The following is a 26,445-nucleotide window of genomic DNA, read 5'->3' on the forward strand; positions in this document are numbered from 1 at the left end:
TCAGGGTTCTTCATCGGCTCGTTCTTGGTGCAAGTGTTCCAGGTGGACCGCCGTCTTCTCAGGGCCTCCCTCTGTTCAAAACAGTTCAATATACCCGTTCAGTCCAGTGGGGGTTAAGTTCTGAGCTGAAACTAGAACGTCAGGGTGGAAAAACAAAAATCCGAATCCCTTTTCTCTTTTTCCTCCGAGTCCCTCCAGCGCTGCCCCTTTTCAGTCACCCGTGTCGACCAGAAGAGGGGGTATTTTACGGTAAGCATGGGCCTCCTTCTGGCTTTGACAGGGGTAGTAAATTGATAACAGGACTTGCCGGAGCTGAGTCAACAAGCGGAGCGAAAGGAGCCGGGGGAGACTTCTGGATGGGGGGAGGGGACTCAACTGGGGTGCTGGGAAGCAGCGAGAAAATCCTGGTAGCTGCGATCGTTCCCGAAAAACTGCTGGAAAAAAAAAAAGCTCGACAAACTCTGTGTACAAAGTGACATTGCCAGTAGACAAAGTGTTAACGTGAGGAATGACAATGAGCGAGGTGTGCGCCGTTTAGGAAGGAACAGGGAGGGGAGCCGGTGAGTCATTACCTCAAACAGTAAAGCATAAATATTTCTCCCCCCCTCTGCTTTCTCTCCACTGGTGTGTTGTCCTGCCTGCCTGGGCTGTGCATCACCACCACCACCACCACCAGCAGCACTCTCGCTTCCTCCTATACCTCCCCCAAAACAACTCTCTTTCTCTTTCTGCAACTCCTTCTCATCCCTCCTCCTCCTTCTCCGTGGACTTGTCTTCTCCCCTTGTGCGCTGCCTGAGCAGACCAGTCTGTGCAGTTTTTTTTTTTTTCTCTTACAATAGGACCCAGGCTGTAAGGCTGCCATACACACAAAGGCCCTGCCTCTTTAGTACGGGGCTGCAAAAAAAAAAAGGCTGAAGGAGGGTATTGTTGGTGCACAGAAAGCCTCTGCATTACATCAGCCAAGACATGAACGCAAACAAAGGAATGCAGGCACCAAAAAAACACACACACATTTTCTGCAACCAGCAATCCAGCAACAATAAAAGGATGAGGTCCTGGCAAACTGGGTCAGCGCGGCTATTTTTATGGCTGTGCGTTGTTTGGAGGTTGTCGCGTGCCCCGACTTCCTTGCAGAGATGACCTTTTCTTAATGATGAATAGTTTCAAGAGAGTCTTTCCTTCTTTTTTTTTTCTTTTTTTGTTTCCTTCTGCACATATGAATGGGGTACTTTCTTGTGAGAAAAATGAAAGTGATTTTTCTCTATGGGCTTCCAGAGGAGCATGAGATAACCCCTACTTTGGCTTGGCAGTGCAGCGCAGTGCTGTGCTCTGAGCATCAAGGTGCACGTGCCTGGGCCATTTGTTGACTGTAAACACTGCAACACAAAACAAGGTTGTCCCTCTCAGCACACAGCACCACTGTGAGTGTGCACAGCGCGATAGGAAACACATTCGACAAAACTCGACGTGCGCAAGTGTAAGGAGCAATTGCACAGAACAAGTGATGCCACAAAGTGAGTGTGTTTTTCTTTGGGCAAACAAAGTTAAAACAACAACAAGTCGCCTATGGAACCGGAACAAATGTGGGACGACGTGTGGGTTTGTCGTTGAGCCAAAGAAAGCCAGCAAATGCGACGCAGACCCTCAAAATCACCCATCCGCACTTCACAGTTTGCCAGATAGCGGGTCGGCCCGAGGCCGGGTTCAGCGATACGCCTCCTTTCTTTCTTGTCGAGTTGACAGGCGTGACAATGCCAGGCATGCAGGAGTTATGTCCTGTGTGCAACTCAAGTAGTTCTGCCACGTCTCTGATGTAGTTCCACCCCCTGTTTCTTCACTTTGTCAGATGATTCCACCTCTAAGCAGATATCATCTTCCCTCGGCTTCAGAGGGCAAAGGACAGAAAATAGAAGAGCAATGAGGTAACGTGGCATGCAAAGATCTGCCAAATTCCTTCACATCACACGGAATGCTGATTGGCTGTACAAAGACAAGACTGCAAAATGCACCAGAAAACTTCACGGGATGCCTGAGGTTTCAGAGTTGAGCAGTGAGGGTCTTCTTATGAACAACCAGAGGGAGGTTCCACTCCATGCTCGGAATGAAAGGAAGGGCAGTCCGAGTAAAGCCTCGCTGAAGAGGGATGCAAAACGGCAGCAAGTGCTGTGTGCAACTCTGCAATGTTTTAATGCTGCAGTTCGAAGTTTCTCTAGGATGAACTGTTGCGCAAAGCTACGTCCAGCTCACACCGCCCCCCCCTCCCAAGTCCTGTTTGAGTCCTTTAAAAGACCCCCACCACCACCCCCCACTCATTATCCATTGAAATCGCTCTCCTTCACTTCAGCCAGTGAATGAGGCCCTTTGGCATATCCATGGCTACTGCTTCAGCAGTTGCTTGTTCTTCTCCTTGGTCTTTGCATTGCAATGGGAAGCCGGGGAAGAGAGGACACTCTCTCTCTCTCTCTCTCTCTCGCGGCTCCTTCAACGCCGGGAAGCACAAACATTCCCACGTGATGATGGAGTTTGCTCCTTCACTCTCACCCCCTTCGTCCCTCCCTCCTCTCTCTCTCTCTCTCTCTCTCTCCCTCCCTCGGCACGCTGGGCGGACAATAGCGGGCGACGCACTGGGCTGCCGCACCTCCACACGCACACGAGAAACTAGGAGCGCGCGGTGGAGTCGGAGGCAAAACTCCAACGCCAAAACTCCCCCCCCCCCGCCCCCTCCCGCCACCTCGAAGACTCACAAGAGTCCACAGAGGACGACGCTTCGACACCAGCCGCGGATGTTTCCACCACCCGGCGACTTGCTTTCAATGGGAATAAGGTGCGCGAGGCAGACCCGGGCTCACTTGTCTCTTCGCCGATAGCCGGACGTCGCCACTGCGTATCGCCTCGTCTCGCTTCGCCACGCACCGAACCGCAGCAGACATGCCCGAGCGAATCAGTATCTCGGACTTCGTGGTCCTGACCAACGAGGATTTGTCTTCGCCCGGGACGTCGAGCTTCCAGTCGAAGATGAGCGACTGTCGGAGCACAGTTTGGACCGTGGAGGAGGTGAGAGCAGCTGTCCATCGTCACACACACACACACACACACACACACACACACACACACACACACACACACACACACACACGCACACACGCACGCACGCACCTCCGCGCGTCACCCTCACCTGTAAGACGACAGACGTCCTGACTAATTTCCGAGGCAGGTTTTCAACTGTGTTGTCAACAGAGGTGACAGAAGTATTCACATTCAGTACTGAAGTGAGTACTAATACTTGTGTAAAAATATTGATATATTCTAGTCAAAGTGAAAGTACTGATTCAATTCCTTTACTCAAGTAACAGTAATGAAGTACAGGTTGTGAAATGCAGTTCAGTAAATGAAACAATGCATTAGCTTATAATTTAGCAAAATTAAAAAGTTATATATATATTTTTTCTTTTAAGTTTTTTCGTACTGTTAATATATTATGTAATTGTTATGACTAGTGAACGGCCTGGTAGCTAAAATACCCCTCTATGATGTCATGAAGGGCACTGCAAACTATTCCAGGTTATTGGTGCAACAGCCCCCAAGCTGTCAACGACTACATCTTTGTTGTTGCCTCCTTCCAAACATTGTTGAAGTTCAAACAGGGTTTTAGTGGGACATGGAAATTGAGGTTTTCCTTACATTGCAGGAGGCTGTACATGGTGGTCATTCATAATGTGAGGATGCTCCTCTTGAGTTGAGGAAAAGTTGAAATAAAGAATTGAGGATTGCATTGATCTGTTTGTTTTTGTATTGCTGCGCTAATTGAAAGCAGTGATCAAAGCCGATGCATTCACAGGTCTGTGTTCGAAGCAAAGGCTGAAGTTGGTGTCGTGGTGCAGGCGGAAAAGTTCAGCTCAGCAAGAAAAAAAAAAGGGGGGGGGGAAGTGGTGGTTACGCTGTGCAATGTATCATACTTGGCCTGTCTCAAGGGAATCAGGCTGACGCGTGGCCAAACAGAACACCCGTGGCCCAGGACAGTGTGGCTCTTTGACTAAAATAAAAACAACTCTTGTTTGTTCAAACTCGCAAGCACGTCTGCGAAGGTCAGTTTGTGCATTCAGTCTGTTTGAACTGGAGCTCTGCTCAAGGCCTGTTTGATGTGTCACCCTGTGTGTGTGTGTGTGTGTGTGTGTGTGTGTGTGTGTGTGTGTGTGTGTGTGTGTGTGTGTGTGTGTGTGTGTTCTTGTAATTATGGCACTGTAAGAGCTGGAATACATTTTAACCAAAGAACGCTTTCAGGACGTAAAGGTCTCTTGTCCACTATTCCTGTTAGGCTGGAGGCAAAGCTTCACGATGATCTGAGCTCACGTTGAGGTGGACAGACGAGCGTCTGTGTGTTTGTCTGAGCGTCAGTGTTTATTTGAAACCAGTTCCCCCAGAGCTCCACCTTCAAGGAGGAAACAGAGAAGGTACCACAAGCTCTGCTATAAAACAAATAATCTGTCCAGAGGTCGGGCGTAGGATTTTTTTTTTTTTTTTTTCCTTGTCCGTCTTCCTTGTAACATAATGGAGTGTTTGTGTGTCTTGTCTTAACACCGTCACCTTCACTGGCTGGAGCGAAAGTGTAAAGTGTCTGTTTACAGCATCTAAACGCAAAAACACACTTTCAGCTCGGGGTAATTATTACCTTACGCGTTTCAAACAGTGTCAGGGCTGCTCTTTGTGACATCACACAGGGCACATTTCCAGAATCGGTTGTATAAGCACATACAAAAAAAAAAACCTTCCTCATTTCGGTTTATTTACAAGTACAAAGCCTTGCAATTCCAGACAAGTGACTCATTAATATATTTTTGATCTTTCGACGGCGGTCCGTACACTACGAAAAAAAGAGGTCCTGGTAATGAAGGACAGATGAGCTGGAAAAAAAAAAAAAAAAAAAAAAAAAGAACAGTCGCAGACAGCTGCCTGATGTATTTATCTTGGCCTAATGTCCTAATCTATGGCCATGACATCTTGGAAAATACAGAGCTGGAATAGCTGCTGGAAGGACGGCCTTTCTGCAATCGCGCACATGTGCACGTGGACAGACAGAGGACTGACCGACTGACTCACAACGCACACGGTTGTAGATACGCGACAGAGCCTTTAAAAGATAAATCCATGGTTATTATGTTCGGTCTGCTCAGCTGGGAGCAGCTTGATTAATGGCCCTGACAGTTTGTGGGCATGTGTGCGCTTCATGGCAACCGGCGGAGAAACACAAGTGTTCATTTATCCCAAAACAAACCTCAAAACTCATTGCCAGTGATTAAAGGCAAAGACAAATGGAGGAAGCAACGCGCTGGTTTCGTTTGATTCAGCCATAATATTTATAAAGCACTTTTATGAGAGATTCTCCAAACATGCCACGTTGTTACGTAAAAAGATGACATCACTCCTAGTTTTTGGAGTCAATAAAGATCAAGTGTCTGCTCGTCATGAAATTTGAAACTCTCTGCTGCATGAGGGCGGCTTGACATCACACAACTTCTGTACTCAGACTTTTCTTTATATCAAGCAAAGTCTTGCGGCTACCTCGACCTGCACCTGCCTGGCTCTGCTCTTTACTCCCCCGTCTGCCGAAGCATTTTACCAAGAAGGTTGGGAACTAGAGCGGTTCCCATCTCCAGGTCTGTGAGCAGAGGACTTTCCACCTCCCATTGCACAACACCGCCTTCCAATTAAATGAACCAGCACTCAGGGAGGGGACCGGGGAAGACCGAGACGTATAAACAAAACCATCTAGCATTAGTCTCTGTTAACTTGAGATTACCGGCTCGTTAAAAGTATTTCTGGTGACACGGAGGTGGAGCTGCACGACGGCCTGTGCCACGCTGTTGACACTAGTTTCAAAGACTTGTGTGTAACACGGTGTGCACAGTCTTTGTTCACCGAGGAAGTTATTTCTTTCTTTTTTTTAAATAAAATGGATGAAATATCGTTGCGATGATAACAAATGGTGTTGTGCGTAAAAAAGCAGACGGTCTAGCTGACTAGTGTTGACTCACCCGTTGCAGTCAGACAGCGTGAGAAAATTAGACAAAGCAGACATGCTGCACTTACACCATTAGTGTGCAGTTTGTGTCTTGGCTTGAGCAAGAGTGACAATTTGAAATTAGGGCTGCCTTGTGGTGTAAATCAACCAAAAAAAAAAAATCAACCACATATTCATCCCTTTGAATTTGCAGCTTCTGCTTAAACTGATGCTTTATTGGACCTTCCACATACATGGAAGATGATTAGAAAAAATGCTGTTGCTGTTGCCACGAACCTGGGAAAAGCGTCAGTGAGGTATTAGAATGAAGGGTTTTGGCTCGCGCTCTGAAAGAGCAGCAAATGTTGGACTTTCTTTTCACTTTTCATTTCATTTCACTGTCAGTTCAATTTTGCGAACAAATTTGCATTGCGTGATTCCTCCAGTGTTTAACTCTTGTTTTGTCATTTTCCCCCCCCACAGTCCCTGGAGGTGGACCACACTGCTCTACAGAGGATGAAGAAGATGATCAAAAACATACACACCTCCGGACTCTGTAAGTGTCCCCGTTTGCTTGGCTTTACTTGAATCGTGGGGTTTGCTGCGAGTTGTGTCAAAGTGAAATTAAACCCATTTTACTAACCTTGAAGCAGCACAGAGGTCAACTTGGGGTTGTGAAAATAGGGAAAGTCCAAAAGACAATAAAAGCTCATTGTGTCAAAGTTTGGGGGCAATAACACTCCATCCGTCTTGCCTTCAAGTATAAAGCAGTGTTTAATTTTAAAGTTAGCGGCAGCCTCCCTTGTTGCTCCACACAGGGTCCCTCGGCGTAATTCACTGCCGAGATGACCTCATCAAAATCGTGTGGGCACTTTGTGTTTATGAGTGAGGCCCCTTGTTATGGGTACAGGCTGTGTGGGATGTGGGGTGATTGTGTTTATATCCCGTTGCAGCGAGTTTGGTTTGTGGCGTGTGTGTGTCGAGGCGAATGGTATGTGCAGTTTCGCCAGCGAGCTACCTCACAGCAACCGACCGGGTCGCCGAGCCAAAATATCCCGGAAAGCGTTCTTTTGCAAGCTAAAAATGTCGTGTTATCCACAAAATGTCGGAAATTTAGAAAAACAACCAAAAAGCAACGTCACTGACGTGCGACGATGCACCAAAACAAACGTGGCGGCGGCAAAAGAAAAAACAGCGATTGCGTTGATGGCTGGAAGTACAAACATTATTTGGAGTTCATTTCGTCTAAATGAAAGAATATCGTGGTTCGTGGTACGTCATGTGCAGGAAACGAGACGGCAGTATTTGGAATTGCAAAATTTGTACTTTGATAAAGTTCATTCCAAAGCACTGAGCAACTGTTACTTTCTTTTAACTAAAGTAATTAGCAAATGATTACAATGTAGTTAAAGAAGTAATTTGATTACTTTACAAGGAGTAATCAGTAGTCGCATTACTTTTATGGAGTAATCCCAACAACACTGGTGAGCACTGCAGTCACCTCAGAAAGGCCTGGGCAGAAGCAGGTACGACTGAGCTAAGGTTGTTTTTCTGTTTGCTGACCCACCAGCCTGCTTCCCATTTTGGGGCTTTGACAGTTTTTTTTTTGGTAAGAAGTGAGTCACAGAGCCAAGCTGCCCAGCATTAGGCAACACAGTGAGCTCCGGGATTCTCTGCGCTTTTTCATGTATTCGTCCGACTTTAAGTGGAATCACGTGGGTTGATTCCAGTAACATGCGCCCCCCCCCCTCTCTCCTATTTCAATGTTTTTGAACCCCTAAATAAATTCCTGATGTTAATTGAACGTCTGACTCACCCCCTTCCCTCCCTCCCCTCCACATACCCCTTGAATCTGCCCGTCTGTTTTGCGTGGGTCGCACATACAAAAGCACACATGTTGTCTTTCCCTCCATATTCCCATAACCTGCTCCGTACCAAACTGCTGCCAAGTTGTTTGCGAGTCTGCGAGTGTGTTTCCTGGCAGAGGGGAGAATTGAGAGGTGGGTTCTTTCTGTTCTGCTGCCGTCTCCCAAGTTCGAGGTCAGCAGTAAAACCGTCCTCGCACTCGGTCCGTGACTCAGCCGTTTGCTCTTTAGATGTAGACGTGTGGCAGTGTCGGGTTTGTAGTGAGAAGGTGCGTTTTGTTTTGTTTTTTAAATCTTGCGACAGCTGTTGGATGGCATCAGATTTCAATTGTGAAATGCTGCTCATCCACCTTTCCAGCCACCAATAGTCAGCGTTTCCAACTGGTCCTCATTTCATGACCTGCCATAACCTGGCTGCTCCCTTTACACATAAAAAGGTGAGAGGTTGATGAGAGGTCGAGGGCAAAGTGAGAAGCGGCTGCAAGAAGAAGCTACTACAGGTCATCAACGGAGGCTTTCTGCTGATGAGGAGATCAGGGTTGACGCTACGGCGACAGTTAATTCAGATCCAAGAGGCATTTACATGATTCAAATCCTGTGGCATCCAGATGTGCAACTAGCAGCAACAAAACTGATTTGAGTGCTCTGCTTCAATGTGATAAACAGAAGTTTTGCCTGCTGCGTCCATAGGCTTTTTATGGGATCTTTGCTCGGATCCCTGGGAGAGCAGTCTCCTTTCTGACCCATAAATAGAGTTCAGTCAGTTCACCACCTCCAATGTGTTTGGAAGTGAGAGCCGGAACCGAAGAAGTCAGCACGACATATTCATTTCAAACTTCTCTAAAATTTGAGGTCACTGACTTTCTTTCTTTTTCCACACAATGGAAGGATTCTTCTCGGCCAAACTGCTTCTATATGCTGAGGAGATGTTTAGTTTAATCGTTTCCATCTTTGTTTATCTCCCTGTCCTGAAACTGTAACTTGTATACACTCGATTGTCGTCTTCGGAGGCCTGTTTTGGAATAGCTGTGGCGTAACATCTTGTAACGTAAACCAAACGCAATGTTTTCAGTCGGCACCGTTCTGCATAAATGTGGACAAAGGGTTTCGGGCCTGCTGAGGTCGTGTCACTATGGAAGGCGACCTGTGACTAGCAGAAAAAAAAACACTGGCGTCTGGCTGCGGGACGGGTGGAAACCAGTCCTAATTTATCCCACATGCTGGCCTTGTTAAAATAATTTCTCTTCTCTGAGGCCGTGCTTAAATTTTCTGCACATTTAACTTGCCGACTGTGTGTGTGCCTTTTTTTAGCCCACGTGGACAATAAGGAGCAGTACATAGAGCTCCTGGAGAACCTGGGGAACAGTCACCTGACGCAGGACAACAACGAGGTCTCCACCGGCTTCCTGAACCTGGCCGTGTTCACCAGGGAGGTCACGGCTCTCTTCAAAAACCTGGTAAGGAAGAAAACAGGAGACGTTGGAAAGAAGGATGTTTTAAAAAAAAAAAAAAAAAAGAATAAAATGAAAACCATGAATGGAAATGTGGAATTAGGACCAGGCTGAGACGGAGAAGCCGAAGGAAAGAACTTCAAACCTCTGCCCACAAGCTATCAAGTTTGTGCGAGTAATTAGTGTGTGTGCGGCCGCAATGCATACACGGCTGCAGCTGCGCGCTCGCAGCTCAGCTCCAAAAATCCGGGGCAGCGGGCAGTCTGGATCCCTCCCACTACTCCTCTGCTGCCGTTGATAATTCATCCCAGACCTCTGTGTGTGTGTGTGTGTGTGTGTGTGTGTGTGTGTGTGTGTGTGTGTGTGTGTGTGTGTGTGTGTGGGTGTGTGTGTGAGGCGCCTCAAAGCACATCGTCCCTCCCATGTGTCAGTCAAAGCCCTCACAGGGGAGACTGAGCCGTGAAGGAGCAGCGGTCCCGAAAGACTGAACCGGGCTCGGTTGAGGGAATTCTAGTGCAGAAATAACCTCGGCACATCCCTCGATGCCTTTTGTGTTCGTGTGGCGTGTGCATTTGTCATCCCGCTTCAATCCCTGCGTACACTGACTCAGCTCGTCAGCACGTATGTTGACCAATTTGATGTTTATCACAGTTTTTTGGGGGGGTTTTTCTTGGCCATTAACCAAAGCAGCTAAAGGGTCTCCAGGCCACTGTGTCAGTACAAGAACTTGGCCTGCAGTGGGCCAAAAGGGGTTGGGAGGAGGTTTGGAGGCCATTATTTACGCTGACGGCCAGATGGAGCTTGGTTCCAGTCCAACATTATTCCCGAAAGCCGGTGAAACATTAACACGCGGACCTGTAAATTTCAGCAGGCGTAAGCCAGAGATTTCTGGTCAAGATATGAGCCATGAGCCATGAGCATAATGTCTTTTCATTACGCGGCTGATACTAATTTAAAAGCGCAGCCTGTTATTGTGAGTCACCCGCCCCCCCCCCCCCCCCACTCCCTCACCCTGCAACCCCCCCCTCTATTAAATCAGTTCACCTCAGGTCCATCCAAACCTCAGAATGACCTCAGCTTCCCCTCTACTGTACACAAAGAAACGCTCGGGGGAAATTAATTTGTCGCACTCCGACTGCTACAAGAAAAAAAACAAACTAAATACTAATGCAGCTGTCAGATTTCAAGCGTTTTCCTGTGCGTGAATCACCGGTTGGAGAGTGGTCGAGTCATAATGTTTTGTTTCCCGCTCCGCGCTCATTCCCAGAAACGAAAGTCAGCAGGGAAAGAGGAGTGCGCGAGGTCGTGTGCGCAGAGGAGTGCGTGCACGGTGGCGTGCGCTTGTGTTGCTCTTCGGAGATAAGGCCCGCCGCCGCTCGCTGACCGGGGAACCCGTCTGACCTCCTTCTACTCTCGTACGTTTCAGGTGCAAAACCTCAACAACATCATGGCCTTCCCGCTGGAGAACGTGCTGAAGTCGGAACTGCGGGAGGGCAGACTGGTGAGTCCAGGGTCTGTCCTCGCAAGACCTCGCCGTCTGTGTTGATGTGCACGCTGGATTATAAAGACTTTCTTTCACTGTCTGTGTTGGGCCAGTGAAACGACTCTCATATAAAAAAAGAGAAAATCTGGTCAATCAATGATTATTCAGAGTCCAGTCAAGCATGTTTGCATGGTTGGTTATACAAAAAAACCCATATAGCTCTACATAAAAATGGCATATTTAGCCCTCTGTTTGTGAAATCCAGGAAAAAAGTTTTCCTTGTTGCCTTCTGCTCAAACCGAGAATCTGTTGAACCTTCTACACATTTTGGAGATAAAAACTAGAAGCAGCCTCAGTACAAACACCTGGCCATGGGTGTTGTCACTAACCTGAGAGCGGTACGAGTGGCCTTTGTGACATCACAAAGGGATGGTTTCCAGAAACGTGCTTTCTGAAAATTGGAGCAAGCAAAAAAAAAAGTTAGAAGATGTTTTTTTTAAGAAAGCATTGTAATTTCAAAGATGCTTTGACTCCACAGTTTCCTGTCCCGCACCACATTTCAGCCACATTTCCTCTCATAATTCCGCAACTTTGCTGCGTGCTCAACTGAGGCTGGCAGGATACTAGATAAGATGGAACTGTTTATGCAGAACAATGCAAAAGACCGGGCTTTGACCCCGCACTCTCATCCCGGCGCGCGTCGCCCCGAGTTTCCCATGCCAACAGACCAGTGCGTCACAGCAGACTAATGCTGCCGTAAGCTCCTGTCACTGCCCCGTCTTCGAGACAGCTGATCTGACAGATCAACAATTGCTTCACCGCTGTCGCGAGGTGAAAGAGCAGCGCTCTCGCTCAAATCCTGCTGGGCGAGATAGTCAGACGGGTTGGCAGATCGTGAGTCATCGCGTCTCGTCTGGCCGCCGCCCAGGTGTTGCGCCTGCTTGGATAACCCAAGCGCTCCCGGGACGGTAGGCGCGCGTCTTAGCGAACGAGCCGCCGTCGGAGCGATCCCTGCAGGAAACACCTGCGGCTGTTGGCAAAAACTGTTCTCTTGCAACCTCTCGCTCATTCTCCGCCTCTCTTCTTCCCTGCAGGAGCTCAAGAAGCAGATGGAGAAGAGCTGGAAGGACTACGACATCAAAATGTAAATAAGCACGCACCCCCCCCCCCCCCCCCCCAATTAAACGCCTTGTGCTGATGTGAAAGTATAGAAGTAGAAACAAGAGGCAGATGTTGTTGCCCAAGGCCAGTCGCTCACACATTTACAGTCCATGTCAGCCTTCTACTGGGGGATGTGTAAAAGCCAATTTCTCTTGGGTCAATATAAAACAGAGGCGCTGCACTTTGCAGTCATGTGATAGGACCCTGCTGTCTTTAAAGTGCTTTATTACCACTTAAAAAGTTGGCCTCTTCTTCGCTGCCTTTTGAGGGATGTTCTTGCCTCTGTCACACTTTGATCTTAAAAAGGAAGTTAAATGAATAGTTTTTTCAAGTCCAGTTCGCAACGCTCGTCTCACTTTCTGTCCCACTCCCCCACCCTCCCCCCCTGCGACAGAGCGAAGCTGGAGAAGGAACGAAAGGAGAAGAGTCGACAGCTGGGTCTGATCAGGACGGAGGGATCAGACGGAGGGGAGGACATGGAGAGGGAGAGGAGGACCTTTCAGCTGCAAATGTGCGAGGTGGGGGGATTAGTGCCAGTCAAAATACCAGTGCCAGACACCTTTCACATACCCGAGGTGGGCTCGGTCCAGCCCGCACGGGTGGTCTTCCTTTGGGAGATTCCGTATTTTTATCCGCGGTCAACTGCGCCGTTCCGGGCGCCCGGAGAATCCTTTGCCAAGGATAAACACGCTGTTGGAAGTCAAATCTTGGGCCGGGTCATGCAGAAGTGGGTCACACGGGTGATAAAGGGAAAAATGATAAAGAGTCTTGACAGAGCTGATATCTTGTTGACTGCACAGTCAGGACACGCTGCTCGCAGCGTTGGGCCGCACGAAGCTGGTTAAAAAAAGAAAATAAAAACCCTGAGAAGGAAAAAAAAAAAAGAAAAAGTTCCAAACGCTGACTGGGACCAGCTGTCGAGACAAAGAGGAGAGGCCGGGAAAATGGAATTTCCACTTGTTGAACGCCGCTGCTCCACCCGTCCGCCTCTCTGTGTCTGTCCGTCTGCTCCCCCCCCCTGCATGCACAAGACACACAAACACACAGAAAACAAGAGTCGCCCTTCACTGGGCTCGTGTCCCCGCTTCAGCGACACACACAAATACACACACACACACACACACACACACAGAATTAGGATTTATGGAGCGAAGACAATGCTGTCACTCCTTCCACGCAGAAAACCTCAGAAGGTTTTGTGTTGCGACTGTGTTTCCAGCATTTCCCTGTGTAATGTGGGGCAGGATGGGTGCCGCTCACAGTAAAGCCATGGCTGTTTATGTCCGTGTCCAGTTTTTCCAGTTTTCGCTGAAAAAAGCTGCACACGACCCATAAACAACATGAAGCAGCGTCTGGAGAGCGAGGAGCCGCAGACTAACAGCAGGATGTTAAATGTTTACCTGCTTTGAGCTTTTAATTGCCGACGTCGGCGCGGCGCCTTTGTTTGACGCCTGTTTTTTTTTTTTTTTTTCCCCCATCGCAAGCAACTTTTCGTGGCTGCGTCTCGCCCCCCTGAGTGGGGGAACTTCCCCCTTTTTTTCCTGGCACATTCTGTAAACTTTCTGCGTGTTTGTGTTTTCAGTATCTCTTGAAGATCCAGGAGCTGAAGGTGCGTCAGGGCCCTGATCTTCTGCAGAGCCTCATCAAGTATTTCCAAGCACAGCTCAGGTCAGTCCAACCAAAGACACCTGCGGAAGTTGTTTTTTTTTGGGGGGGGGGTGGAAAACACCTCAAAGATCGACTTTTCTTTTTTTTTTCGCTTTCTATTTTCTTCGAAGGCCTTAAATAGTCAAGCGTCTTCGGTTCATTTTTCATTCTCGCACTGCTATTACCGCTGTTAACCATTCACCCGTCTAATCACAGAGCGGGCTCTCTGCGGCCAGCGGAGTTGGCAAGCGGCGCTTGAGCATGTGATGTTTTGTTTTACGTGAACTACGATGTTTGGACTCAGTGGTGACTCAGCGTGTTTCTCCTTCTGCTTTTAGTTTCTTCCAGGACGGCCTGAAGGCGGCAGAGAATCTCGCGCCTTTCATCGAGAAGCTAGCTGCGTCGGTTCACACGGTAACACACACACACACACACACACACACACACACACACACACACACACACACACACACACACACACACACACACACACACGGTGTCTGTCTACCTGCAGCGAGAGTAGAGTATGATTTAAAGGGGGATGACGCAGTACAAGATGAGAAGAACCCAGCGCTTATTGCTAATTTTGTAGCTTTGTCCCTAGCTGGGGCTTTTAAATTGATACTATAGCCGGCGCTATAACACTTAAATGATCAAAACTACACAATACAACACAATAAATGACATATACTCAGTCATCACAACAGGCCTTTAAATGGCACACATCCCAAAATGACATTACACAGTGCGCCGATCTTAGCCAGCTTATGTCTGCAAACAGTGTCGTCATGATGCAGCCTTGCTGTGATTTCAGACAAAGTATACCCGTCACAGAAGGGGGTGCAGAGCTGAGCTGCTAATTGGTGTTTTTCAAAGCGCAGTCTTTATCTCCACTCCCTTCTGTCCTGTCCCTCTGCAATGAGAACAGCTTGAAAGAGAAACTAATTCACTTTCCCCGATTGCACTTATTTCCCCAACCGCTCCGACTGGTTTCCGCTCTTGCTCGCTCAACCGCCTGCCTCCCTTGGAAAGGGCCTGTCAATGGTTACGCTGCCAGAGCGTTAGAGGTTTTTCTGGTTCTGCACGGACAGATTGGCGATCCGCTCAGACATGCCGGAGCTCAGCCGCGAGGAAGAAACACGCAGAGTATCTGTGATACCGTTCCCAGGAAAGGATGCAGGAATTCTTTAGATTATCACGCTCGTGTTGCGTTCAAGACCCACCCGGCTGTTTTTAATACAACATCCTGGAGCTAGGACAACAGTGAGCTCTGTTTTGCGTTATTCAGGCTGTTACGCAGCACTCAAAAGAGCGGTCAGTCCACACCCTAATCATACCTAGGGAGAAATGAAAAGGTGGACAATGGACAACGAATATCGGCAGTTCATTATTTTTATGGTGTGTGTGTGTGTGTGTGTGTGTGTGTTGTAGGTGCGCATGGATCAGGATGAGGAGGTCAAAAAGCTGACGCAGCTGAGAGATTCTCTCAGATTGCTTCTGCAAGTGGAAGGCAAAGAGGTAGGATTATTCCGAACACTTCATTCTGGTTTAAAAAGCCTTTAGTCACAAACCTGAATGCATCATTGCGCAAACAAAAGAATAAATAAATTTGAGCCATTTTGGCACCACGCAGTTTTTACGATATGTAGCGTACCATTTTCAGAAGCGCCCAAGATAAATTCCTCATGGTGTTCCATCCCCAGGAGTATCTGAACAGAAAGAACTCCGGCAACGGCTACAGCATCCACCAGCCGCAGGGCAACAAGCAGTATGGGACCGAGAAGTCTGGCTTCCTGCTCAAGAAGAGTGACGGGTGTGTAAGACCTTCAACTCCTCTTTCCAGAAATAATCTGCCAAACCATTTTCTCATCATCATGTTGTGCTTTACGAGTTTAATAAGTGTTTAAAGCAACATCCTGGATAAAAATCACATAGTGCTGGAAGTTTGTTGAAACAATGATGTAGAGGCACATGTGCAAATATAGACTGCATTTTCAAAAGAGATTACACAAAAAGTTCCCTCACCAGCCACTTTTGGGGGCCGATGTGAGTGCAAAAGTTGTGTGTGACTTAAAAAAAAATGCAGTAAACTAAACTGTTTGAAATTAAAGTCACACAGGTTCGAAATAAATAAATAAATAAATGAATAAATAAATAAATCAAATCAAGAGTGATCTCAGAATATCATATATCATAATATTTACCTTGATTTGCAGATTGATTTAAAGCAGCTACATGTAAATAGAACTACTAATGTTGCGAAATGTAGAGCGCAACGTGCTTGCGCAGGGAGATGACTTGTTTTGGTGAACGCGCGGCGCAAGACTACGACATCTAGTGGTGAAAGAGTGAAGAAAGGCATGGCTCCTGACGCCCCACCTGGTCCTCATTATTGTGCGATGAGGATTCAAGCCTGGGCTCCTCCTGAGGAGCTTTTTTTTGGCAGGCTGTGTATAACTGAGCGCGTCCAACCTTTGCGTCATGCACTCAGATTTGCAGCCGCACACACACACACACACACACACACACACACACACACACTCACACACACACACACACACACACACACACGGCCGTATAATATAACCCAGGGCTGGATTATGTTACGATAAATAGGGAGAGGATGTGGTTTGGTAGCGGTTTAGTAACCGCTTGCCTCGGCCTCGGCCTTCCTCGGCCTGCTGACGTCAAACAGGAGATCCTCTCAACCCTTCAGCTTGACCGGGGCAAGATAAGGAAGACAGGCAGAAGGAAGATGTTGATCACCCGGAGTTAAATGTTATCCGTCCATTCAGTGCTCGGAAGCCTTCCCGTTCCCACATCAACAACTGATGTTTTTTTTCTTTCCTTTTCATTCTGCAGAATCAGGAAGGTGTGGCAGAAGAGAAAGTGCGGAGTGAAGTTTGGCTGCCTGACTATTTCTCACAGCACGGTGAGGACGCGCCGAGCCCGACTGGACACCAGGCGTTCGCGCCCTCGTCAACGTCGCTCTTGAAAAAAAGACATCCTGCCTGATTTATTCCTCCTACTTCTCGCCATCTCTCTGTAGATCAACCGTCCGCCGGCCAAGCTGAACCTCCTGACCTGTCAGGTGCGACCGAACCCGGAGGACAGAAAGATCTTTGACCTGGTCACTCGTAGGTTCAGCCCTGATAATTGACCCTTAACACTCTAACTCTCCACGTATAATGATTTACAACTGACAGCGCTCAATGTGCGGCGCAGCTGTGTGAAGGCTTGCCTCCTCGTTCCCCCGCAACTGCACACGCAAATCGGGCATGTTTTCCTTGGAACGAATCCCAAACAGTTCATCAGTTCATCTCGACTGCTGCGTCGCAACAAAGAGGAGCCGATTCATTTCATAAATGCGTGGCATCCTCCTCCATGTCCCCAGTGTGTCGTTTTAAAGCCTTTCCCTCCTGTTTCACAGGGAATCGGACTTACCATTTCCAGGCAGAGGACGAGCATGAATGCACAATGTAAGTGTCCGAAGGGCTGCGGCCTTCACTTCCTTGTATTGTGTGCTTTCCAATTATGGGAGAGCGCGTGTCGGCACGTGTGATTCACAAGAGTTTTTGTTCGGGGGTCTGGACGGGGGAGGGAAGCGGTTGTGTTAGGGAGACTGACGGTGCAAAGAAGAAGAAGAAGAAGAAGAAGAAGAAGAAGAAGAAAGGTTGAGAAGAAGCGTCCTCCAGGAGTCTCCCGGCGCAGCTGTTGGGCGGAACCTCTTTTCAAGCGAGCTGGGAGGGAGCGAGGGAACTGTGTTTTGTGATGTGGGGATTGAGGGAGTGGAGGAAGGTCTTTCTGTTCCCTTTCCCTCCCCTCGTGTGTGGGCCTCCCAGCACATTCTTTGATGTGATGCTTTGCGAGCTTAGGGACAGGGAAGGGATGGAAATGTTTTGCCGCGTTGAAGAAAAAAAAAAACTCCTCAAGAACCTCAGAAAATGAAAGACCATCCATCAGTCTGGGTGGCAGAGGACCAGTGAGAGTCGGAACGGCTCGTCGTTGGACAACAAAAGCGGCAGCATGTGCAAATCACATGTGCGATCGCGTTTGATCTCGGGGAGGAACAGCTTAAATCTGTTTATCTCTCGGACGTAACCAGTTCTGCGGCTGCCTGCCGCTCGAAGCAGGCGGTTACATAATGTGACGCTGGACGGCCCCCACCTTTCTCAGTGATGTTTTTCTGTTTTGTGCCTGCGCTTGCAGCTGGGTGTCAGTGCTGCAAAACAGCAAAGAGGAGGCCCTGAACACGGCGCTGGGAGGGGACCAGCTCCACCTCCAGGACAGCGGGCTTCAAGAGCTCTCTAAGGCCATCATAGCTGAACTTCGGCACATGCCGGGCAACGAGGCCTGCGCTGACTGTGGAGCCCCAGGTCAGGAGTTACCAACCAGGAGATGAGAGAAATAACACTAATAAGAAATGATATTTCCCACCAAAAAAAAACACAACGTTTTTCTTTTCTTTGTCTTTCTCTCTCCTGTGCACCTCAGATCCAACGTGGCTGTCGACAAATTTAGGCATCCTCACCTGCATCGAGTGCTCTGGTATCCACAGGGAGCTGGGCGTCCACTACTCCAGGATCCAGTCCCTCACCCTGGATCTTCTCAGCACCTCCGAGCTCCTGGTAATTCTGAGAAAGTGGACTAAAAATATGGTCAAATGACACAGCGCAGACACAAGAACCCTCAATGTTTTTTTTTACAAACATCTGCTGCTCATTCTGACGCCTCAGTGTCAAATCTTTGTGTGTCCCACCAGTTGGCTGTCAGCATCGGCAACACCAGATTCAATGACATCATGGAGGCCGGCCTTCCAAACGACTCAGTCAAGCCGCTGCCCCAAAGTGACATGTGGGTGTATTCAAAGCGCGCAAAATGATAGCATGTGTTTTCTTCCCCCCACGGATGACACTCTTCTCATCCAAGCCTTCTTCTTAAAACAACCCAGGAATGCCAGGAAGGAGTACATCGTGGCAAAGTATGCAGAGCGGCGGTACGTCGTACACAAAGAGGAAGCGGATCCCTGCCGGCTGCACGACGCCGTGAAGAGTCGGGACCTCAACTCGCTCCTGCAGCTCTACGCCGAGGGAGTGGACCTGTCCAAACCGCTCACGCTGCCCGAGGGACAGGTGAGCGCAACGTCCGACTAATGTCTGCTTTCTGAGACCACCAACCCTGGCCAAAAACACCGAGGCCCATCGAGTAGAAGCATCATTAAATATGAACATTGGGGAGATGAGGTGGCTGGCGTCTAGAGGCCTTTATTAATCCCACAGTGTGGAAATTTGCAGAATTACAGCAGCAACTGTATAGTGCAAAAAGATGGAGAATTAGGCTGCGAAATTTAAAGTCTTCAAGTTGGTGTTTAAAGTCACTAAAATAAGTTTTATTGCCTGTAATTATTTATATTTTATTACAATATACATTTACATAATTAGTTAGGTTCACTTGTAAGGAGGCAGCCCAATTACACCATCACGTATTTGGCGAGGTCAGGATGTGAATCTGTTCAGTGAGTTCACGATGGCCTCATAGCTGGGATTAGAGAGACGTGAGATCAAGTCGGACAACAGGACAGGGGGTTAACATTGTTGCTCATGTTCTTTTTTTTTTTTTTTTACCATTAGATGTTACTAAATCCGACACACTGGGCCTTTAAAAAAAAAAAAAAAAAAAAAGTTTGTGCAGGATTTCAAAGTTACTAATTTGCTTGGAGGTGTGGGAATGGTAAGAGTATGTGAACTATGTGTTAATTGTGGGATAGTGGTGGGATAGTTAAAGGTCCTCACTTCCTTTTCCTCCGTCCTCACCCTCTCTTCTTACCTCCCCCCACGCCTCTGCCGTCTCCCCTCAACTCCTCTTCGTCTCGTCTTTAATCGCACTCTGCAGTCCCGGCTTACACTTCCTGTTCTGCGTGAGCCGCGTGTCCAGTGCGACTAGCTTCACGCTCTGTGTGTGTGTGCCTGTGTGTTTGTTTGCGTTGGATGGTCTTGGTTTATTATTCCAGCTTTAGGGTCAGAGCTCGCGTCTCCCGAGTACAATCGAGACGAGCTCATTGAATTACACAACCACTCTGCTTTCTCCTGGTTTCAGCCTTCGCCATAAATCCACATTTGGCTTGACAGCACAAAAACACAAATGTTTGGGGGGGGGTTTCTTTGGTGCGCCAACAACCCCCCCCCCGGTTTTCATTCAAGACGTTTGGACGCCGAGCACAACCATTTGTGGCGTCTGACTGACAGAGTAAACGCTGCGTTGTAGAGATTCCACCGTCTAATTTGTCCCGTCTTCTTCCTGGTTCCAGGGGATCAAAGAGACGGCTCTTCATCTCGCCGTGCGTCTGGAGGAGAAAAGCTCCCTGGCACTCGTGGATTTCCTCTGCCAGAACAGGTCAGACAAGAAGGAGTTTGTGTCTCATCTGCCTGAACAGGGGCTTAGCGCACCGGATCAGCCCCAAAGCTCAGCGTGCTTTGTGCTCACTTCACAGCAACTGTTTGGAGAGGAGAACAGCGGAGGGAAACACAGCTCTTCACTACAGCGTCCTGCACCACAAGCCCGAGTCTCTTAAGTTGCTGCTCAAAGCAAAAGCAGTGCTACACACGGGTACCCTTTCAGATTCTCTCTTTTTTTTCTCCTCCACATCAGAATTTACACACGCGATGACCACGTCTTCTCTCGCTCTGCCAACAGTGAACTCTGCAGGAGAGACGGCCCTCGATGCTGCCAAGAGGCTCCAGTACACGCAGTGCATCGAGCTGGTGAGCTCCGCTTCGGCCCCGTCTTCATCGTTGGCGATTTACCGCGGAAGCGACTGTAAAACAGTTCAATTTCCAGCAGAAAGTGCAGAACATGATAACCTCATCAGCCAGTAATAATACCTCTAAAAAAACCTCCCAGCTCAGGGGCGCTCGCTGACCTCAAGTCACTCACAAGCCCAGGAATCTTATCCTCATCAGGTCCCAGTGTGTATCACTTACAGTGATTTACAACGGTCTATTTTCTTACCGGCCGTCTGCCCTGCTGAGTCAGTCCCGCCTTGTGCAATATCCTGTTTTACAGCTCGCAGTCGGGTTCTGCTGGAGTTGTTGTGTAGTGCATGGGAAGCGGTTCTAAATCTCTCTCCATTTCCAACACTCGTGTTGCGTTGATGTCTGGAGACTGTAGATAGCTTTAATTCAGCCTTCCTATTCATGCAGGTGAAGAGTCCCACTTTGTGATGCCAAGTTGTGCAGCCGTGTTGCGTCGTTGCCGGATCCATAAACTGTCGGACTACTATCATAGCAGCGTCCTAGTAGTACACTGAAAGCTAGACAGAAATAAGTAGCAATCAGCAGAAATGAGTCACCTGAAATCAGTGAGTGTTTCCTGACTGTTTGTGACTGTATGTGCGTTTCAGTTGGAGCTGGCCCAGAGCGGCAAGTTCAACTCGCAGATCCACGTGGAGTTCACGTGGGAGACGCAGTCTCAAGAGTTCTACGACAGCGAGGACGACCTGGATGAGAGGGTGAGTCGTTCTCTTCACCGCCTCGGTCTATTTTTGCAACAAAAAAAAAAGAAAAAAGAAAAAAGAAGAAGTCTTGAGGTTTGATACCATAGGGATGCAAAACAAAGATACAGATTTCTAAAGCTCAAAGGCAAAACGTCCCATCTAACTTCTACTTTGTCTTAGGTGAGCCCGTTGCCCAAAAATCGCTCTCCGTCCTCCAACGGAAGCGGCGGATCCTCCTTTGCCCGCTGGAGTATGTCGGGCTATGGCAACAGCACCACAGGCAGCAGGCCCTGCCAAACCTACGAGAACCTCGACTTCCTGTACAAAAATCCCCCTGCCAACAGCGCCCCCGCTGGAGCCTCGGCACCACCTCCACTTCCAGCGAAATGTATGCAGAGAGGTGAACTTTTGAGACTGACGCTCCTCAATCATCTCATTGCTCATCAGTTTGTGCTATTTGTGCGTCTTATGGCAGGTGCATTAGACTATCTCGGTCTATGACTTTAGTACAACCCAGATTAAATAATAAAAAAGGTTTGTCTGTTTTTAATAGGACAAGATAAATAACTAGCTTGTTCCAAGTTTGACTTCATCCTTTTCCAATCCCCAGGTCGATCGGACCCCCAGATTTCAGTCACGAGCCAGGATGGTGGTTCGAATTCTCACCGTGGCTCCAGCTCGTCCTCTCACTCCCCGAGCCCGCAGACTCAGGCCAAGCACGGCTCGGCCTCGTCTAGCACAGAAAACCAGGGCCAAGTAGGAAAACCGCCCAGGTCTCCACATGGCCAGGGAAGTCTGTTCAGGGGGCAGAAGCAGGACGGCCAACCATCTGCTAGTTCTGGTTCTCAAAGCAACGTTTCGTCAGCATCCACTCAGAACCACATCGGCCCCGTCAGGTACCAGCTGCTGCTTCGCTGCGAGTAACATCAATCCCTATCATCACAACTGTTTTATCCTCACTAAAGGCTCTGCTGATCTCTCAACAATGCAGTTCGGAGAAGACCACATCGTACCGTCGGACCAGCAGCGGAGGAGGCGGCCAGGGGAAGAGCAGCTCCCCTCCCAGCACCGCAAGCAGCCAGGAGGAGCTGTACTGCAGCCTAGCGGGGAGCAACGCAGGCCTCAACCAAGCCCCGCCCCCAACACCGTCGCCCTCACCTTCACCCACCCTCATCTGTGTGCCTCGACCCCGCAGGAACGCCATGGTAACTCGCGAAACAAACAAGCCCAGGCGGTTCAAGAACCAGAAAACAATGTGAATAACCAGCCGACCGCGTCTCCTCCAGGTGTCTGTCAGCAGGCCACATCAGAAGCGGGTCAAGGCTTTGGTGGACTGCAGAGCGGTCGCTTCAGAGCAGCTCGCCTTCTTCAAGGATGAGATCATCGTGGTCACAGCCTCTAGTGACCCCCACTGGTGGGTAAGTGGAATTGCATTACCCCAATTTTTTTTCCTACCTTTGCCTCTCTCGTCTCTCAGCTATAAGGAATGTCAAAGGCAAAACATTTCAGGATGTGTTTGCAGCAACGTGAAATTTTTGGTTTTGTTTAATTCACACAGGTCGGCCACATAGAGGGGGACCTGAGCAGGAGTGGTACATTCCCTGTTAACTACGTGAACAGACTGACAGACTGACAGGAAAGAGGAATGGAATAGTACTGACTTGGAACATATTGGAGGAACTGAGCTGGCATGGGACACTCACTGGAAAATGTGTTATTGCATCACTCATTGTATTCCCAGGAAACAGACGGTGAAACAATTTTCTCCCTTGCATGTTGGACTTCGATCAGCCTGAAAATAGATCCACTAAAGGATGTCTCGGGATATAAGAGGCAATCTTTTGACATTTACACCTAAACGTATTAATTCTAAAACGTAATTCTTGGAACCATCAAGGGAACTGGAGGCTTTTTCACAAACTTTGGAACCAAGCACAGCCTTGCCACGTCTTATTATCTTTTTTTTCCACTTGTATTAAACACAGGCCAAGTAAAATGTGCACATTTTATATGCATATTATATCGTTCATTTGAAGTCAATATTCCATTAGTCCAGTTTATGACTCAGTGTGTTATTTGAGTTGTTGTATTGATCTAGGGTCTGAACCTAGAGGTAAAGCTTACCTGCAGGGCTAATCCCTTTGAGGCACTTTAAACTCTCGGAAAAGTAACTTTCCAAGGAGCTGCCAGAGTTGTAAATATGTAGCCACATTGCTGTATATAGATTCCACTTCTTTTTCGTACCGAATCGACAGTGCCTGGCCTTTACAAATCACAGCACAACCGACACTTGGCCTGTAACCTGTGCAGTCTGTGCTCTGCCAGTCTGTCCGTCTCCAGCAAAGTACCTGAGATGTGAAACATTAGCTCAGCTGCTTCGGCTCTGGGCACAGCTTATGGACTGACTGGGGAGAGCCGAGGATTCAGTTTCCTCCGGCTCCAGACCGCTGTCTCTGGAGGACCTGGAAAAACAACAGCCAAAACCCCCCCCCCCCCCCCAAGAACCCTCTTGTCTACCTGGAAATGGCACTTAAGGAGCGCCTGTTGCAAGCAGCATCTCACGACAGTAATTTGTTCAGTGAGCGCACATTAACTCTGGACGCATTTGCATCACTAGTTATACACAAGCACACTTGCACTTGCTTTTCACATGGATATGCTTCCGGCATTCAGCTCCCTTTACGACTGAGAGGAGAGCTGGAGGCATTTAACGGCTTCACACTTTAAATTAGAAACATCTTGAACATATTTCACCAGTATTACACATAAATTGTTGTACAGAGGTGTCATAATGTGCGCAGTTATAATAAAGTTTATACCATTTTTTCCCAATACATTTTAATTGACTATCACCACAGTTTCGCTGTTTCTGTTCATGTGGCGTCACATTTGTACCGCGCTTCGCTGTGAGTCAACAGGCTGGCACACCTACTCAAGATCACATCTTACAAAAACACTTGGAGATGGACAAAGGTGGGTGTGAACCAGGTGCTCTTTAAACAAGTCGGTGTGGAATATTTGCTGTCAGTGCAAACAAAACAGGAGTGTGGTGTGTTCTCGAAGAACCAGAGCAGAGGAGGACGGTGGGTGGGAACTGTAAAAAGTAGTAAACTATTTCAATTGTAACATACTTCAACGTGTTTCTTTTGTTTTTAAATAAAGTGGCTTTTAGTTTTTTATAGTGAATGCTATGTGATGTCTTCTTTATATATATATATTTTTTTGTTTTGTTTTGTTTTGTTTTTTGAGTGTGGAATAAAACAGAATCATACACTTACACTGCACAATCTTCATTCATGTTTTGATGACTGAACATAAACCGTACAAAGATCGTCGGATTACAAGTCCAAAATGTATCGGCCTGAAGTGTCTCGTCTTCACCTGGCATTAGCATTGATTAACCAATCGGCGCCCTTGTGACGAAGGCCGACCCGGTAGATGAAGAAGACGTACAGGAAGCAGCCGCTAGCCTAGCTTAGCTGCTGCGGCGCCACCCTTTGATTCGTTCCCAGATAACGATGAACAAAGAAAAAGCACTACGGTGGGGAAAAAGACATGTTTCCACGTTTGTCGCGACTGGCAATGGAAGGAGTTGACTTACACACCGAAGTGCATCACGACAACCCATTAGGTGATTGCAGGTGAGTAGTGTCCCACTGAAATACACCTCCTATTTCCTAGTGGTACCGGATATTAATGATGAATAGCATGCTACTACAAATGAAATAGGTAGTACCCATCCCAAAATAAAGTATGACTTAATTTGGAGTAATGACTGAGAACATGGAAATAAAGATAAAAAAAAATATTTTAGGTTTAAATAAAAAGTCTAAACTATTAATGACAGAAAAACACGATACGTGAAACATGATGCTATCTTGACTTGTCTTAGAAAAAAAAAAAAAAAAAAAAAAAAAAGTGAACGTGACAAGATAAAAGAGATTATCTTAAAACCAAACAGTTAGGCCACATTTGTCCTTTCCTGTCACCGTCCAGCCTGGAAGCTAAATCTCTCCATCCGTTTCTCTGTCCCTTGGCACGTTTCCCGGCGGGTCTCTGTCCTTCCAGTCTCTGTCCGGATACCACTCAGCCCTGAATCACAGTGATGAAATCCCAACCTGTCACTTACATAAGCGGACGCCCCTGTTGTAGCCAGAATACTGATAGCCGCAGCCTGTGCAGTTCTACCGCTTGAGCAGCTCAAACACTTCCCATTGGCACTTAAAATATAGATGTTATTTTAACTGTATATGTATCCTGACTATTGGCCTTATCCTTTTTGCTTGTTTACATAACATTTAATTCAATCTAATGTACACTTTGTGCAATATAACCATAATAATCTGTGAAATTCAGAGAAAATCCTACATTAATCTGCTGTTATAAGGTTCACTGTCAGAAGGAAATAGTGGCCTCTACTCCTTATTAGTATTTTTTTTTTTATGTCAGTATATCAAAGCTCAATGCATTAGCACCTATAATCTCTAATGATGAAGTATAGCAGGGGATTTTTATTAATTTCTGCTACCCTGGAAAGTCAGTTGCACCGTCTAAAAGCTGTCTGAGTGCATAATGCCCATTCACTTACTGAGCAACAGTGGAGACATCAGCTTAGTGTAGCTCCACAAATCCCAGCATGCACTAATGAGCCCTTGGAAGTGGGATATTTTTCCAGTAATTCAGCCTTTTTACATTTGAGCACAGGGTTATCTAACCTTCGCATAACACGTAATCAGCTGAGCTCTTAGACAGGAAAACAAGCGAGTGATGCGACACGAGTTTTCGCTGCTGCCCTTGCTGTGTCTTATTAAAAAAAAAAAAAAAAAAAAAAAAGCAGGTTTCTGGTGATCTAACCCTATATGGCAGTGCTGCAAGGTGACCTAGTTTACTTCCTAGTGCTTCCACACAAATTAAATATTTAAAGACCCACCTGGAATATATTCCAAACAGACGGTTCCCTGATTATTTTCTCTGCAGACCGAGACCCAAAGCGAAGTGGATAGTTTAGCATTAAATCCATTTATTTGAATAAGTCACACAATCTTACAAAACCTGATAGTGCCCAAAATGAAAACCATCCTTTTAGACATTGACCCGAATTGTCCTACATTGAAGAAGAAGAAAGAGTCCTGTGCTTTAGTAAACCAATGCGACGAGGAATTGAAGATGGCTGGCAATAAATTGTAGCATTCGTCACAGCAAGACATTCTTCTGGTGCGCAGCAGAGAACAAACACAAACAGTGCTGGTCCAACACAAAGGTCTGGGGAGCAACTCGGTTCCAGAACACATACTTTTGACGTATTTCTTAAACATGTGTCACATTTAAGGCTTTGTAGTTCTGCAAT

The 26,445-nt window shown here is 47.5% G+C and overlaps 2 protein-coding genes across 7 annotated transcripts in view; one reads left to right on the forward strand and one right to left on the reverse strand.

The window, feature by feature from the left end:
• Positions 1-26,445, reverse strand: part of rps6ka1 (ribosomal protein S6 kinase a, polypeptide 1) — a 377,179-nt gene that overhangs the window by 302,495 nt on the left and 48,239 nt on the right. The window lies entirely within an intron of this gene.
• asap3 (ArfGAP with SH3 domain, ankyrin repeat and PH domain 3) lies at positions 2,703-24,011 on the forward strand. 4 transcript variants are annotated; one of them, XM_076017887.1, is made up of 26 exons: positions 2,704-3,055; positions 6,483-6,555; positions 9,176-9,321; positions 10,742-10,816; positions 11,893-11,942; positions 12,354-12,477; positions 13,542-13,627; positions 13,945-14,020; positions 15,038-15,124; positions 15,310-15,419; positions 16,469-16,538; positions 16,656-16,743; positions 17,037-17,085; positions 17,816-17,982; positions 18,101-18,234; positions 18,369-18,460; positions 18,558-18,738; positions 19,914-19,999; positions 20,097-20,212; positions 20,300-20,367; positions 21,006-21,113; positions 21,279-21,498; positions 21,709-21,994; positions 22,090-22,303; positions 22,385-22,516; positions 22,657-24,011. In XM_076017887.1, exons 1-26 carry the CDS (start codon positions 2,930-2,932, stop codon positions 22,729-22,731), a joined length of 3,039 nt encoding a protein of 1,012 aa, XP_075874002.1. In that variant the 5' UTR covers positions 2,704-2,929; the 3' UTR covers positions 22,732-24,011. The 4 variants fall into 4 exon arrangements, with proteins under 4 accessions (XP_075874005.1, XP_075874002.1, XP_075874003.1 ...); XM_076017888.1 differs by having other exon boundaries at positions 22,385-22,512; XM_076017889.1 differs by lacking the exon at positions 2,704-3,055 and adding an exon at positions 6,176-6,316.

The sequence above is a fragment of the Nelusetta ayraudi genome, unplaced genomic scaffold, assembly GCF_046127955.1.
Source record: "Nelusetta ayraudi isolate G7.1 ecotype Tasmania unplaced genomic scaffold, CSIRO-AGI_Nayr_v1 ptg000007l, whole genome shotgun sequence".
Lineage (NCBI taxonomy): Eukaryota > Metazoa > Chordata > Actinopteri > Tetraodontiformes > Monacanthidae > Nelusetta > Nelusetta ayraudi.